The sequence below is a fragment of the Staurois parvus genome, unplaced genomic scaffold (assembly GCF_062004578.1).
Source record: "Staurois parvus isolate SC_StPar_1 unplaced genomic scaffold, SC_StPar_1.0 ptg000218l, whole genome shotgun sequence".
Taxonomy (NCBI): Eukaryota; Metazoa; Chordata; class Amphibia; order Anura; family Ranidae; genus Staurois; species Staurois parvus.
Window position 1 is genome coordinate 4,393,327 of NW_028318014.1, and position 16,343 is coordinate 4,409,669.

At 44.0% G+C, this 16,343-nt stretch overlaps 1 protein-coding gene across 1 annotated transcript in view; it reads left to right on the forward strand.

Annotated features, from left to right (window-relative positions):
- PCSK1 (proprotein convertase subtilisin/kexin type 1) overlaps positions 1-16,343 on the forward strand; it is an 84,417-nt gene that overhangs the window by 19,341 nt on the left and 48,733 nt on the right. Inside the window, exons 2-3 of the mRNA XM_089679137.1 lie at positions 10,946-11,050; positions 13,573-13,686. Coding sequence (XP_089535263.1) covers positions 10,946-11,050; positions 13,573-13,686 — 219 coding nt within the window. The remainder of the gene's footprint in view (positions 1-10,945; positions 11,051-13,572; positions 13,687-16,343) is intronic.

A 16,343-nucleotide genomic window follows, 5' to 3' on the forward strand; every position in this document is an offset into this window, starting at 1 on the left:
GTTTCCTCACTGCGCTGGTGAAGAAAGCTACTCATCATCGACTGCAGACTGAGGCAGCCGCTGCTGGTGGAGCTGCCACTGCTCCTACCACCCCACCCCTCCCCTGCTGCCATGCCAGCGGAACGCGAGCGCACAGGGCCCACAGTGTCTGAGGATGGACGATGGCGCACAAAGGCAGAGACCAACTGACTACATAGGTGGTTTTTATAGTACGTAATTTTGGCCTCCCTCTCAGCAGGTGTGAAAAAGGCCACCATTTTGGACCGGTAGCGAGGGTCCAACAAGGTGGACAGCCAAAAGTCATCCCTCTGTCTGATGGTTATTATTCGGCTGTCGCTACGCAAGCAACCGAGCATGCTATGGGCCATTTGTGCCAAGGAATGCGAGGGACTCCCTGCCTCCATCTCCACAGCATACTGCCACGGTGCGTCTGGGTCCTCTGTCTCCTCCTCCTCCTCCTCTACCAGATGCTCCTGCTCCTCCACTCCTGTCCGCTGAGTGGAAAAACCACCCATTTCACTCAATAATTCCTGAGCACAAATGTCCTCCTCTACCTCCTCCTCTTCTTCCTGTCCTGCCCCCACAGGGGTCATGTGGCGTTGAGATCTGTGCGCCACGTCTACCGCACCCTGACCAGCCATTGTTAACAGCATTTGTTCCAGGACGTGCAACAGAGGAATGACGTCGTTCATCCCATAGTCCTGCCGACTCACGAATAGCGTGGCCTCCTCAAAGGGCCTGAGCAAGCGGCAGGTGTCACGCATGAGCTGCCAATGGCTGACATCTAAGTTACACAGGGGAGTACCTTTATCCGCTTGTAACATCAGGAAATCGGTGATGGCCTTTCGCTGCTCGTAAAGGCGGTCTAACATGTGTAGGGTTGAATTCCACCTTGTTGCAACGTCGCAGATCAGGCGATGCTGTGGAATTCCGTTCTGCCGCTGCAGCTCAATGAGGGTGTTCTTTGCGGTGTAGGAATGGCTGAAATGCATGCACAGTTTACGTGACATTTTAAGGATGTCTTGCAGTGGGATGGTGGATTTTAGGAACCGCTTGACAACCAGATTGAACACGTGAGCCATGCATGGCGCATGGCACAACCTTCCTTGACGCAGAGCAGACACCATGTTCTTTCCGTTGTCAGTCAACATGGTTCCGATTTTTAGTTTGCGCGGAGACAGCCATCTGTCGATTTCTCTGTTCATTACACTCAGCAGTTCCTCCCCTGTGTGACTACGTTCGCCAAGGCATACCAGGTGCAGCACAGCGTGACACCGTTGCGCCCTGCACATGTGATATGCCGGTCGGGTAATGGGACTTGGCACGGGGGTGGCGGCTGAGGACACGGCGGAAAAAGAGGTGGTAGAGGCGGACATGCTTGCTGGACCAAGGACGTGCAAACGTGGAGGCAAAAGCGTCGTGACCTGTCCAAGTTGCTGGTGCGGCTGTGCCGGCACCACGTTCACCCAGTGGGCCGTAAATGACATGTACTGTCCCTGACCGTAGTTACAGCTCCACACGTCGGCGCTGCCGTGCACTTTGGCAGAGACCGACATGCTCAAAGACTGGCCCACCATCTCTTCTACATGTGAATGCAGGGCTGGCACTGCCTTTTGGGCAAAGAAATGACGGCTTGGCACTCTCCACCGCGGCGCGGCACAAGCCATCATTTCTCGGAAAGGTGCTGAGTCCACCAGTTGGAAAGGGAGGGACTGCAGCACCAGCAACTTGGACAGGAGGACGTTCAGCTTTTGCACCGTCGGGTGCGTGCTCGCAAACTGTTGTCTCTTGGATACGGATTCCAAGAAAGACTGTTGACGGAATCCGAGAAGAGGAGTAGCAGGAGAAGGAGCATCTGAACGAGCGGAAGATGCCAATGAGCGACAACTCCCCTCAGCAGAGGTGTTGGAGCCTTGACTGGCTGATAGAGGGCGATTGACGACGTCGGGTGACGGAGCAAGTAACGGAGCGGGTGATGGAGCGGGGGCTGGGGCAGGCAGAACCGCCGTATGTTTATCACGGTTTTCCCAGGCCACCGAATGGTGACGCTGCATATGCTGACGCAACGCTGTAGTCCCAACATGGGCCCCCTGGCCACGCTTGCATTTCTGGCCACATAGTCGACATACGGCTACGTTTACTTCCTCGGGCGGCTTGAGGAAAAATTGCCACACCACCGAGTAGGAAACTTTGCCCCCGCTACTCTTCACTGGCTGACTGCTACTTCCTCCGTGCGCACCGGCACCACTACTGGCCGTGGTGGTAGGCTGCAGTGGAGCTGGTGCTCTACTCCGTGGACGTTTGGCTCCACTGACACTGATGCGACCCTGCTGCTGTCTCCTGGGCAACCCACCGACTGTTTTGCTCGCTGCCAAGCTGCCACCCTCTTCTCCTGATGATGCGGAAGAAATTGCCTGATGACGACGAGGCTGCCAAGTGCGATCAACCTCCTCATCATCAAGTAGGGTCTCCGCCTCACTACTAGCCCCCTCGGCTGCGTCTGGGTCAGGAGACAGACCTGTCTCTAGACCGGCTACCGAGCCACTCTCCTCGCCAGTACTTGTTCGCTTGGCTGCTGAAAAGGCCGATGTCTCCCCCCGTTCCTGACCGCCCTCTGTTAGCTCTTCCTCACTGTACAGTGGGGCTGAGCCCACAGCATGCGATACTTCGCTTGGTGAGGGAACAGCAAAGGACAGGGGCAGGTAGAGGACACGTGATTTCAGTGGGCTTGGTCCCGGGCCATGCCAACTAACGGTTGTGTCTGACGTACCCACCGACCGTTGGCTGTAGGTGTCAGAGGTGACCTGGGAAGAGGAAGACGACCGAGCCAACCAATCAATGACGGCAGGGTTGTCGGTGGAGACACGACCGCTGGATGACACCGGGAGCACTGGCCTCTGGCTGCGAATACTGCTGCCTCGACCCCTTCCTCTGCTGCCACGTCTGCTCGCTCCTAAAACATTGCCTCCTCTGCCACTCCTCTGCATGTTGTCTGACATACTATTTAATTCAACGATTAGGTGTCCCTGAGTAACAATTCTCTGGCACTCAGTAACAATTCTGTCTGTCCCTGAGTATGAATTCTGTGGCCCTGAGTAACAATTGTGTGTCTGTGCAAGTAACAATTCTGTGTCTGTGCAAGTAACAATTTTGTGTCTGTGAGAGTAACAATTCTCTGGCACTCAGTAACAATTCTGTCTGTCCCTGAGTAACAATTCTCTGGCACTCAGTAACAATTCTGTCTGTCCCTGAGTAACAATTCTGTCTGTCCCTGAGTATGAATTCTGTGGCCCTGAGTAAGAATTCTCTGGCACTCAGTAACAATTCTGTCTGTCCCTGAGTATGAATTCTGTGGCCCTGAGTAACAATTGTGTGTCTGTGCAAGTAACAATTCTGTGTCTGTGCAAGTAACAATTTTGTGTCTGTGAGAGTAACAATTCTCTGGCACTCAGTAACAATTCTGTCTGTCCCTGAGTAACAATTCTCTGGCACTCAGTAACAATTCTGTCTGTCCCTGAGTATGAATTCTGTGGCCCTGAGTAACAATTCTGTCTCTGTGCGAGTAACAATTCTGTGTCTGTGCAAGTAACAATTTTGTGTCTGTGAGAGTAACAATTCTCTGGCACTCAGTAACAATTCTGTCTGTCCCTGAGTAACAATTCTCTGGCACTCAGTAACAATTCTGTCTGTCCCTGAGTAACAATTCTCTGGCACTCAGTAACAATTCTGTCTGTCCCTGAGTAACAATTCTCTGGCACTCAGTAACAATTGTGTGTCTGTGCAAGTAACAATTCTGTGTCTGTGCAAGTAACAATTTTGTGTCTGTGAGAGTAACAATTCTCTGGCACTCAGTAACAATTCTGTCTGTCCCTGAGTAACAATTCTCTGGCACTCAGTAACAATTCTGTCTGTCCCTGAGTATGAATTCTGTGGCCCTGAGTAACAATTCTGTCTCTGTGCGAGTAACAATTCTGTGTCTGTGCAAGTAACAATTTTGTGTCTGTGAGAGTAACAATTCTCTGGCACTCAGTAACAATTCTGTCTGTCCCTGAGTAACAATTCTATGGCACTCAGTAACAATTCTGTCTTCCCTGAGTAACAATTCTCTGGCACTCAGTAACAATTCTGTCTGTCCCTGAGTATGAATTCTGTGGCCCTGAGTAACAATTCTGTCTCTGTGCGAGTAACAATTCTGTGTCTGTGCAAGTAACAATTTTGTGTCTGTGAGAGTAACAATTCTCTGGCACTCAGTAACAATTCTGTCTGTCCCTGAGTAACAATTCTCTGGCACTCAGTAACAATTCTGTCTGTCCCTGAGTATGAATTCTGTGGCCCTGAGTAACAATTGTGTGTCTGTGCAAGTAACAATTCTGTGTCTGTGCAAGTAACAATTTTGTGTCTGTGAGAGTAACAATTCTCTGGCACTCAGTAACAATTCTGTCTGTCCCTGAGTAACAATTCTCTGGCACTCAGTAACAATTCTGTCTGTCCCTGAGTAACAATTCTCTGGCACTCAGTAACAATTCTGTCTGTCCCTGAGTAACAATTCTCTGGCACTCAGTAACAATTGTGTGTCTGTGCAAGTAACAATTCTGTGTCTGTGCAAGTAACAATTTTGTGTCTGTGAGAGTAACAATTCTCTGGCACTCAGTAACAATTCTGTCTGTCCCTGAGTAACAATTCTCTGGCACTCAGTAACAATTCTGTCTGTCCCTGAGTATGAATTCTGTGGCCCTGAGTAACAATTCTGTCTCTGTGCGAGTAACAATTCTGTGTCTGTGCAAGTAACAATTTTGTGTCTGTGAGAGTAACAATTCTCTGGCACTCAGTAACAATTCTGTCTGTCCCTGAGTAACAATTCTATGGCACTCAGTAACAATTCTGTCTTCCCTGAGTAACAATTCTCTGGCACTCAGTAACAATTCTGTCTGTCCCTGAGTATGAATTCTGTGGCCCTGAGTAACAATTCTGTCTCTGTGCGAGTAACAATTCTGTGTCTGTGCAAGTAACAATTTTGTGTCTGTGAGAGTAACAATTCTCTGGCACTCAGTAACAATTCTGTCTGTCCCTGAGTAACAATTCTCTGGCACTCAGTAACAATTCTGTCTGTCCCTGAGTATGAATTCTGTGGCCCTGAGTAACAATTGTGTGTCTGTGCAAGTAACAATTCTGTGTCTGTGCAAGTAACAATTTTGTGTCTGTGAGAGTAACAATTCTCTGGCACTCAGTAACAATTCTGTCTGTCCCTGAGTAACAATTCTCTGGCACTCAGTAACAATTCTGTCTGTCCCTGAGTAACAATTCTGTCTGTCCCTGAGTATGAATTCTGTGGCCCTGAGTAAGAATTCTCTGGCACTCAGTAACAATTCTGTCTGTCCCTGAGTATGAATTCTGTGGCCCTGAGTAACAATTGTGTGTCTGTGCAAGTAACAATTCTGTGTCTGTGCAAGTAACAATTTTGTGTCTGTGAGAGTAACAATTCTCTGGCACTCAGTAACAATTCTGTCTGTCCCTGAGTAACAATTCTCTGGCACTCAGTAACAATTCTGTCTGTCCCTGAGTATGAATTCTGTGGCCCTGAGTAACAATTCTGTCTCTGTGCGAGTAACAATTCTGTGTCTGTGCAAGTAACAATTTTGTGTCTGTGAGAGTAACAATTCTCTGGCACTCAGTAACAATTCTGTCTGTCCCTGAGTAACAATTCTCTGGCACTCAGTAACAATTCTGTCTGTCCCTGAGTAACAATTCTCTGGCACTCAGTAACAATTCTGTCTGTCCCTGAGTAACAATTCTGTCTGTCCCTGAGTATGAATTCTGTGGCCCTGAGTAAGAATTCTCTGGCACTCAGTAACAATTCTGTCTGTCCCTGAGTATGAATTCTGTGGCCCTGAGTAACAATTGTGTGTCTGTGCAAGTAACAATTCTGTGTCTGTGCAAGTAACAATTTTGTGTCTGTGAGAGTAACAATTCTCTGGCACTCAGTAACAATTCTGTCTGTCCCTGAGTAACAATTCTCTGGCACTCAGTAACAATTCTGTCTGTCCCTGAGTAACAATTCTCTGGCACTCAGTAACAATTCTGTCTGTCCCTGAGTAACAATTCTCTGGCACTCAGTAACAATTCTGTCTGTCCCTGAGTAACAATTCTGTCTGTCCCTGAGAATGAATTCTGTGGCCCTGAGTAAGAATTCTCTGGCACTCAGTAACAATTCTGTCTGTCCCTGAGTAACAATTCTCTGGCACTCAGTAACAATTCTGTCTGTCCCTGAGTAAAAATTCTGTGGCCCTAATAACGTTTCTGTGGCCCTAAGTAACAATTCTCTGGCACTGAGTAACAATTCTGTCTGTCCCTGAGTATGAATTCTGTGGCCCTAACTAGCGTTTCTTTGTCCCTAAATAACGATTCTGTGGCCCTCATTAACAAGTCTGTGTCCCTGAGTAATGGTTCTCTGTCCCTAAGTAACTTCTCTCTGTCCCCAATTCTCGTTTCTGTGGCCCTAACTCTGTCCCTGTCCCTAGTACAGAGCGGTCTGCCTCTGTTCAATGACTGCAGGCAAATGAAGATTTCCAAAATGGCCGCTATATATACCTCGACCATTACACAGTGCTGGCTGGCTGGCTGCTGATTGGCTGATGCGATCACATGTCGTTGAGGAATGCATTATGGGGCAGCGCGCCTTGTCTGCGCGCCTTCCCCGACATCCCCGCTCCGTCGCCGCACATGTCAGCCGCCATTTTCGGAAAAATTTCGATTCGCGCGTCCGAATTAGGCTGTTTTTCGGATTCGGCACGAATCGAAATTTTTCCGAAATTCGACTCGAATTCCACTTCGGATACTTCGATTCGCTCATCTCTACTTCTATTCATTATAAAAAAATACTACATTTCTGAATGGCAGAGAAGCACTCAGCCCAATTTTGGCTGCAGACTGGAAGTCACCTATTCTGCTGCTGGGACATGGTATAGACATGAGTTTAATTTTGTTACGATTGTTTTTTTGGACTAAAATTTCATTTTCAGAGATTCAGATGTATACGAATCTTCGATTGGAAATAGTAATGAATGTCAACGAATCAGAAAAAAAGTTATAACGAAATTAACAAATGCATTTGTTTCATTCAGATGACATCACACGATACGATAGCAGTTTGCGCACATGGGGAATTGATTTAAATTTTCAAGTACATTTAATAATACAGAATGGGATAACAAATGGATGGGAATTCCCTTCCATTAGTTCCTTTGGATGAACATGATGCCAGTCGATATTGTACAATCAGCTCATGCCCTTTGTCCTGGTAGGCTGGAATAGCAGCCGAAATTATTGAATCCTTCCAATTCAGATCCTTCTGATTTGATACTATAATGAATATATATCAATCTTCTGGAAAAACTGCAAAGGTTTTTGATTGTACCCGGACTAACGAATATAAAAAACGAATGCTGAAGATATATACAAAATGAATTATGAAAATGGATTGGCTCAACATAACGAATATGATGAACTGAAATTCCTCAATGAATGAACGCATCCGAAATTAAATTAAAATTTGCAGCGTGTAAATGTCTGCTAGGGTATATTACAGCACAAACAGAAGCCGCATTTTTTAGTAAAGAAAATAGTTTGTTTGAGTCAGGTTGGTCCAAATGAACTATTTAAAGTTACATGAAATGTGGAATTCTGCTTCTAATCTTCCAGTTAGGGGAAATCAACAATGGTTCAACAATTTTCTATCCACAATAATACAGCAGGCTTGTAAATATTCTACATCCTGATTTAGGGTCAAGGGTGAATTATTGATTTGCTTTTCCATTATGACGCTTTCATGAACATACACACCTCCTCTTTTCTCTTTGTGTTGCCCCTGCAGTAGTTCTTGTCTCTGTTTGCTTTCTTTTGTGAACACACACACACTGAGTGGTGTATGTACTGCTACTGAAAGACAGATGATGTTTATCTGAACTGGGCTGATAGGTCCAGACTCTGTACTGATTCATCCCTATTCAAGAAGCCAATCTCTCACTTGACCCAATGTTGTCCAGCAAAAGATGACCTTGTAGTTTATATTATGTTGTTACTGAACTACAGTTTAAATTTATGCAAAAAAAAAGGCAAATAATATTTTTAATTTAGATTACAACAGCCTGTGAAAAGTAGCCTTTCCTGTAGCACATATGAAGGATACTGCCAGGCGTATTTACCAAATAAGAAGTGGAGCAAATAACTAAGTGCAAGTGTGGTAATCCATAGTAATCTAGTACAAGACGGATTTTGAGTGGCTGCTTTAGGTAGTGTGCTTTTTACTTGTATGTTTCTATTTAAAGTGGACCTGAACTCAGAAAATAGAGATTTGTTATCTAATAGGAATTATTTAAAGAGTATGTAAACCCAACATTTTATATTCCTGATATATGGTTGCTGTACCATACTTGCATGAAAAAGTATCCTGTTCTCTTTGTATTGCTTCCTTTGTGTAAAATCCCTGGTGTCCATCCAGTCCCTCTGCTTTCCTATTAAAAACTGACCACACTAGGCATGAGAGCACACTGTGGTCAGTTCTCTAGCAAGCTGGAACTCAGTCTGCTTTGCTCCAATGATTGGGCATGTGCTGACAAGCCCCCCCCCCAACACACACACAGCCATTCACTGGGAAGACCGGTGTACTGCTGTTTCTCGTCACCCAGCTCTCCAAGCTCCTTATGCAGTTGAGAACAACGGGTATGTGATAAAAAGGAAAGAAAAAGGTATTTATAATGTTTCCTTTTCTATTTTAAACTTAATGGGTTGTTTTTCAAGGTGAGGGTTCAAATATATAAATTTTACAGGTACCTCAGCAGTACCTATCTTTTTGTCTGTATCTCCTCCTGAAAATAGCAGTGCACTTCCTGGCAAGTGAGGATGTCTGTGCACTCCTGTGCCTAAGCATTATAGCTATACATCTGTGGTTTGTGAGGCATTGCTGCCTGTGACTGCCAGTCTTACAATGTTTGGTGATGTCACTACTGTGATGCTTGGTGGAGATGAATCTGTACCTGGGGACCTGCAATGCAAGCATCTTCCTGCTCTTACATCATTCATTCTGTGGATCAGTGCTTCCTATACCTTTTCTGCTGCTTCTTAAATCTTTCCCCACCAGTCATCTGATCACCAGACATCAGTGGGCAGCTCTGAAATAAGGAAACAACCAAGATGCCTTCTACAGAGACACTGTGCAGAACAAAGCATGGTAAGTCAAGAATGGAGAAAAGATCAGCAGCGAAGTGCTTAGGTATGTTCAGACACAAGTCCAAACCCATCTGAGCTATCCTGTCGAGAGGCCACCAAAGGTAGCCAATCATAGGTGGCGGCAGCATTCCCTGCCCCACAGCCAAATGCATTCAGGCTCCTTATGTGTAGCTGCGGGGTCTGGAATGTCTCTGACACCTATGATTGGCTGTTTCACAGCTTTTTGGAAGATAAGCTCAGGTGGGTTCGGACTTGTGTCTGAACCTGTCTTAGCTCATCCCTAAAGATCATCTGTAGGGAACCTAAAGGCAATATTTTTGACGAGTCCTTTTTAGCAAAGCTTTCCCAGTTAGGACTATTTAAATGATTTTAAGAAATAAATGTATACATTTGTTAGGTTTTATAGCTATAAATAGAATCTGAACTCTGAAAGCTGTGCCTAAAAAATATCAGACAAAGGGTAAAGACCAAGTCAAGAGTGTTGCCTGTCGCTTATCTTTTTTCCATTTCTGACTTACCATGCCTTGGTCTGCACTGTATCTCCACATGGATGCAGTTATTTTGGTGTAAGTAGAGCCTTGCTTCCTCGAGTTAGAGCCTCCAACAAGTACAATGAGCAGCAAAGTGGTGACATCACCAAATCTCATTTTAAAGCTCCTGAGATTTCACAGTTTAGCAGTGCCTAAGATTTTGCACTTTAGATATACTGCTATGAGCCTGTAGGCACAGGAGTGCTTAGGCACCCTCATATACCCGAAAGAGTGCAGCTATTTTTAAAAAGAAATTCAAGACAAAGGGTGCATTTTTAGGTGTACTGCGTGGGCACAATTAGCACTTCCAGATGTTTGCTAAAACACAGCAAATCTTCCACTACCACCAGAATATTCTGTAGAGCTCAGAGGATGAATACACACATTTCCTCCAACTATCCTTGTTCTTCAGTGGTGCCACCATCTTCTTCTGTGTGCCAGTTTTTGGCCATGTTCATTGGCTGGCGCAAGATAACATCACTCCTGGGCAGGTGCGGGAGCTGGTCGTCCTGGACAGAGGGATTAGGATGTCCGTTGTAAGCTGAGTTACCTATTCCCAGATCAATTTATTTTTGGGGAAAACTGAGAGCAGGCAGGTAGGTATATTTTCTTACAGAATAGACATTGTATGTCTTTTCTGCAATTAAAAGCCTGCCTGCTGTCAGTGAATAACAGCAGAGTTTAGTTCTTTTTTTTCCGACACAGCATGAGTCAATGAGAAAATAATGGTAAACATCTTTTGTGTAGAAATGTACATTTTCCATGAAACCATGACGTCACAGTAACTAGGAATGAGTAACTGGCTTTATGTAAATGCAAGGGCAGAATGACTCTGCGTAGAGATAACATACAATTTATGAGAGTTCCCTGCCTGCGGCTAGTAATACCATAAAACCACACTCATGTACAAAGACAGAGGTTGCTTAAAGCAGCCAATATGCTATAGCTTATTTTAATTACGCCCACTTTCACAAGGCATTATGTGTTTTCAGCTTGATTACCGCACAGGCTATAATATAGTCAGAGAAATTGCATAGGGTTGTGCTGAAATAATGTACACATGTACACACAGCAAGAGAAGCATTGATTCTTGGATGATGCTTACTGCTGACTGTTTTTCTATATACTTTATGAGCTTAAAGTACTATGTTTTCCCTGTATTTAATTACATCATTTTTTTGTTTTTACAGATTGGATCGCTTCCAAACCATTTTTTATTCAAACCTAGGGATCATCCCAGGAGATCGCGGAGAAGTGCCCCACACATTACAAAGCGGTTGTATGATGATAACCGGGTAATTTCCCAACAAAATTAACAGTGTTACAGATGTCAGCTAGCAGCAGTTGTTATTATATGTAATGATCACCTTCATAAATAAGGCTCCATGCACACTGGGCGTTTTAATAACTTGTAATGGTAATGTGATTAAAGTCACATTAAAAACACAATTTTTACAGCGTTTTTTAGCGTTTTTGCATTAGAGTTTAGCCGCATTTTGCCCTTTTTTACAGCTAAAAAACTCCTCTAGAAACCCACAGCATCTCTGTGACACATCAGCATTGGATAGTTCCATGTAAAATTGTGAGATGACAGGTCACATGATCACTGATCAGTCAGCTCTCAGATTGCTGGCAGCAGAGAACAGTGACTGTCGGTTCTTCTCTTCCAGCTCTCTCTAGAGTGACAGGCTGGGGAAGGAGTGAAAATTTGAAATGGAGGTTTTAACGCTGAACTGCAGGCAGAAAAACAGTTTACTTCAGTTTTATATTAATTTAAAGAACTTTATATTTACTTTTACATATGTAGCACTACCTCCTAGGGAGCCGCTGAGTTTTTCGGTTCCCCTATATCTGCACAGCCAGGCAACACGCATTTTCCCACTTCCATTCAGAGTAGGTAACCAGTCCATGGGCTTGTTTTTTGGTTGTTTTATTTGAGGTTATTTGAGTATATCTAGGGGTATATGGGATGCCCAACTTGACACACTGACACTGAAACAGTAACTCTGAGGACAAACGTCCTATTTTCTGTTCAAAAAAGTATGGATCCTGGACTCTACTTCCTCTGGAGTGGCTTCTGTCTCTTAACAGATCAGTTACAAAGTCTCTTTAAGTAGCACTTGGTCCCCTCTAAGTGAACCTTTTCAGACCCCAGATGGAAACTACACACCCACCTGGCTGCCTTTAAGAGTATCCCAGAGCAAGGGATTCCAGAACAGTACTTAGCATTGTCCCAGGGAGAACTTGCTGGGTATTGTACCTGGCAGCCCTCACCCTTGTAGTCCCTGGGGTTTAGGGGTACTTACTGTCTGTCCCTTGTAGCCTGCGGTTTTGCATAAGACTGCTTGTTCAGGCCTTTAGCAGGGCTAGTCTTTCATGCTGAACAGGGTACCTTCTGAATAGTGGTGCAGTTCCCTCTGTCAGACTTATTCTCCTTCCTTCTCCTCGCTCCAGCCTGGAGGCAGAGCCCCCCTTCCCGGGGTTCCCTCCCAGGTTCCACAGTCCTCAACACCCCATATACCACCCAATTGCCAGACTATTTTGCTATTCTGGCTAGGTTCTCTCATAATTATGGGCCTGTGTGCCACACTGTTAGGCCTCCTGCCTGGGAATGGTCAGACTCGCATTAATATGTAGATCTTGGTCTCCACCCCTCTGTCCACTAGCTTCTAGGATCTCTTGGAAGACTCCAGAACCAAGGGGAGGTTCCAGAGACCTGACCTGCAGAACCTTCCAACCTGACCTAAAGAACCCAATCACTTCACTACTGTGAGCCAAACTAAATGTAACTCTTTAGCACCCCTAGAGGGCGCTACACATACAATTAGGTACCTGGATCTGCTCTGTTATTAGCCTCCTGCAGTTCCCTGCACAGCAGTACCAAATCTGAGACAGTCACTTTGTAATGTTAAAACATACTTACAGAAAGGGCAAGCAGAATGTGCAGCTGCATTTTGGCCATCTGGGCATTAGGGGCCCTCTAGGACCAGTGAGAAATGAGAGCTATTCTTCATCATGCCATAACCTTGCTCCTGGTATGTAATATAATCGTAATATATTTGTTATAGAGCAACAAGCCCCTTATTAAATTCCTGCCTGACTGGCAATGAGACATGAAGATTGCTTCTTTTATTGCCTCTTGATTCCATTTCGGCACAATTCAATATCTGACCCCAGTTGCATATTAAGACCCATGAGAAATTTCAGGGCATCTACTCTTCACCTTTATCTATCTATTCACAGTGAATAAGTAGTGTGTTGGGCGTTATTGAATTGAATGCGGGGTGCAATAATTGTTCCTGTACAAGTGCTGTTTGGTGGCCATGTCCTTGACTGTGCAGAACAATGAGCTCATCAGTGTACAGCTACTCCTTCATTATCTAGTCATAGGCTGGGAGGAAGGTTGGTGACAAAACGGTATTGCCTAACTGTAGTAGAACAATTTGAGGTCAGCAAAAAGGTGAGTGTTTAGATACCAAGATTGACTTACATTGAACACAATGACAAATTTTTTGACGGGTAAAACAGTTCACATATAGGTAAATCATCTATGTACATCACCAGTGGCAGAATCACCTGGGCAAGAAAACCACTGCCCCTAATGAAATTGCTTCCCGCTGACTGTGAACAATGCTACCGAGGGAGTGACTCCATAGGTGGAAGTAAGCAGTCTGTTAGCTATCTTGTTTCTGGCAAGTTGTCACTAACATCAAGATGACTTTTGTGACATCACCATCACTTTTCAGTTGGAAAATGTTCAGTGGTTGTAGAGTATATATCCTCATAAATGACATGATGAATTTGATGTTAATTTCAGGTCTCGTGGGCAGAACAGCAGTATATCAAGCAAAGAACTAAACGAGGCTTTGTGATGAAGACAGATTCAGAAGACCTTTTTAATGATCCTTTGTGGACAAAACAGTGGTATTTGGTAGGTGCTGTTTTTAAGCCATTTCATTCTATAATAGTATTTTCCTAAAGTAAATACTTGGACGGGTTAATGCTCTCCCTAACAGCATTTACTTACCTTCCTTTTCGTCCCAACTTATCTATTCAGTTACCAAGAGTGAAAGAAAACCCCTGTATAAGCCTGAGTTGCAGCTTACACAGGTGTATGGATTTCCTGCTTAGTGATCATTGACCCAGGTCACAGATTCAACAGAAACACTGCATGTAGTAAATATTGCAATATACTCACAGGCCACTTTATTAGGTACACCTGTTTAATTGCTTTGTAACACAAATTGCTAATCAGCCAATCACATGGCAGTAACTCATTGTATTTAGGCATGTAGACTTGCTGAAGTTCAAACCTAGCATCAGAATGGGGAAGAAAGGGGATTTAAGTGACTTTGAATTGGAATGGTTGTTGGTGTCAGACGGGCTGGTCTGAGTATTCGTGCACAGCCATCTCTAGGGTTTACAGAGAATGGTCTGAAATAGAGAGAATATTCAGTGAGCTGCACTTGTGCAGACGAAAATGCCCTGTTGATGTCAGAGGAGAATGGGCAGACTGGTTACTGCGACTTGGTAGGGCCAGAATTGGCATAAACAACATGAAAGCATGGATCCACCCTGCCTTGTATCAATGGTTCACGCTGGTGGTGGTGTAATGGTGTCAGGGATATTTTCTTGGCACTAGCAAGGTGTACCTAAGAAAGTGAGTGTATATTTATTGCATAGAAATTGTTAGGAATATCAATTTAGGCCAACTTCCTCCATACAAACATCTAGTACAAAGTACTGTAAGGGATCATGTACACGGAACGTTTGGAAAACACTTCTGAACGATGGAAACTGACTGCTGGAAAACGTAGGTTAAAAAACAGCTGTTTAGCTGCGTTTGTGCGTGTTTATGCGCGTTTGCGTTTAGAAGTGTTTTTTAAAGATAATATCAGGAGACCTTCCAAAATGCCCAGAATGCACTGAAAAACAGTAAAATATTAACTATTTCAGACATTTTGAGAGAAATAGAGAGAGCAGAAGCAGAGAGAGCAGTATGTGTTGAGATTACCTGTCTTTTCTGGTTGTATTCACTATGGATCCCAGCATGAGCATAATGCGGCACGTTCTACCATTTCTTCCTTCACACAAATCCTGGAACTGACTGCGCTGAATACATGGAAAAGCTTTGCATGCATTTCTGATGATGAAAAAAGGCTCCGGACAGCATTTGGATATGGAACAGTTAAAAAACGCTTCTAAACGCAAATGCTTATAAATGCGGTTAGCAGTGTTTACAAGCGTTTACAAGGGTTTGGCATTTGAAACGCTGATAAAATCTACTCCTGAACGCAAGTTTGGTGCGTTAAAAAAAAACGACTGTAAACTCAACTGCCTGTAAACGACTGTAAACGACATAGTGTACATAGACACATAGGAAAACATTAGGGAGAGTTCAGGGGCTGCTGAAAAAAATGCAGAAGAGCTCCTGAACGTTAGTTTATCAGCTGCAGTGTACATGAGCCCTAAGAGCTGTGAGAATGTTGAATAGACTCCTTCAAGAGTTGGTTCTGGCCAGTTTAGAGGAACTGCATTTATTCTCTCTTGAGAAGAGGACATTAAGGGGGGATATGATCAACATGTATAAATACATCAGTGGTTCATATAGTGAACTCGGTGTAGAGCTATTCACGCTGAGGACAAGGGGGCACTCTTTACATCTGGAGGAAAAGAAATTTAATCTTCATACACAGAAAGCTTTCTTCACAGTAAGAGCTGTGAAAATGTGGAATAGACTCCCTCAAGAGTTGGTTCTGGCCAGCTCAGTGGATTGCTTTAAAAAAGGCCTGGATTCTTTCTTAGATACACAGAATATAACTGGATACTAACATCTATAGGTAAAGTTGATCCAGGGAATATACGATTGCCTCTCGGGGATCAGGAAGGAATTTTTTCCCTGCAGGAACAAATTGGATCATGCTTTGCTGGGTTTTTTGCCTTCCTCTGGATCAACTGTGGGTATAGGATTATAACTTATTTTTTTTTAATGGTTGAACTGGATGGACTTTTGTTTTTTTTTTCAATCAGACTAACTATGTAAGTACTTTGGGAATAATGCAAGTCAGACGCCTAGATGTGTGATGCAAAATTCGACTTCTTTATTAATGATCAAGCTTTAAGTAATAAATGATAACACTGCATATTTCAGGTGGTTTCCATGAAGCACCAATCAGGATACAGAATAGAGGTTTCAGTAAACCACACAATGGCACGTCATAACAAAAATGCAACAGGGTAGTAACTTCTGCAATTTCTAAAAACAAGAAATGTGTGCATGGATAACAGCATTCAAATCCCACGGGAACATCTCGTATGTAAAATAAACTAGTTAGTAGGCACCAAGCAAAAGTTAGTTAACTATTAATCCTTTCATAAATGCCTCATCCAAGCTACTGCTTATAAAAAAATCTATGTTCCGTAAAGAAAAAAAACAAACAAAAAAAAACATAAGAGAGTGTATATTTTGGTAGCAGCTTTTGAAAGTATGCATAAATAGTTCATACCAGTTTAAAGCTAGTCAATTAAGAAAGAGAAAATGACCCAAATGTACAAATGTTCCAAAGAGCAGACTTCCCATAACCTGGC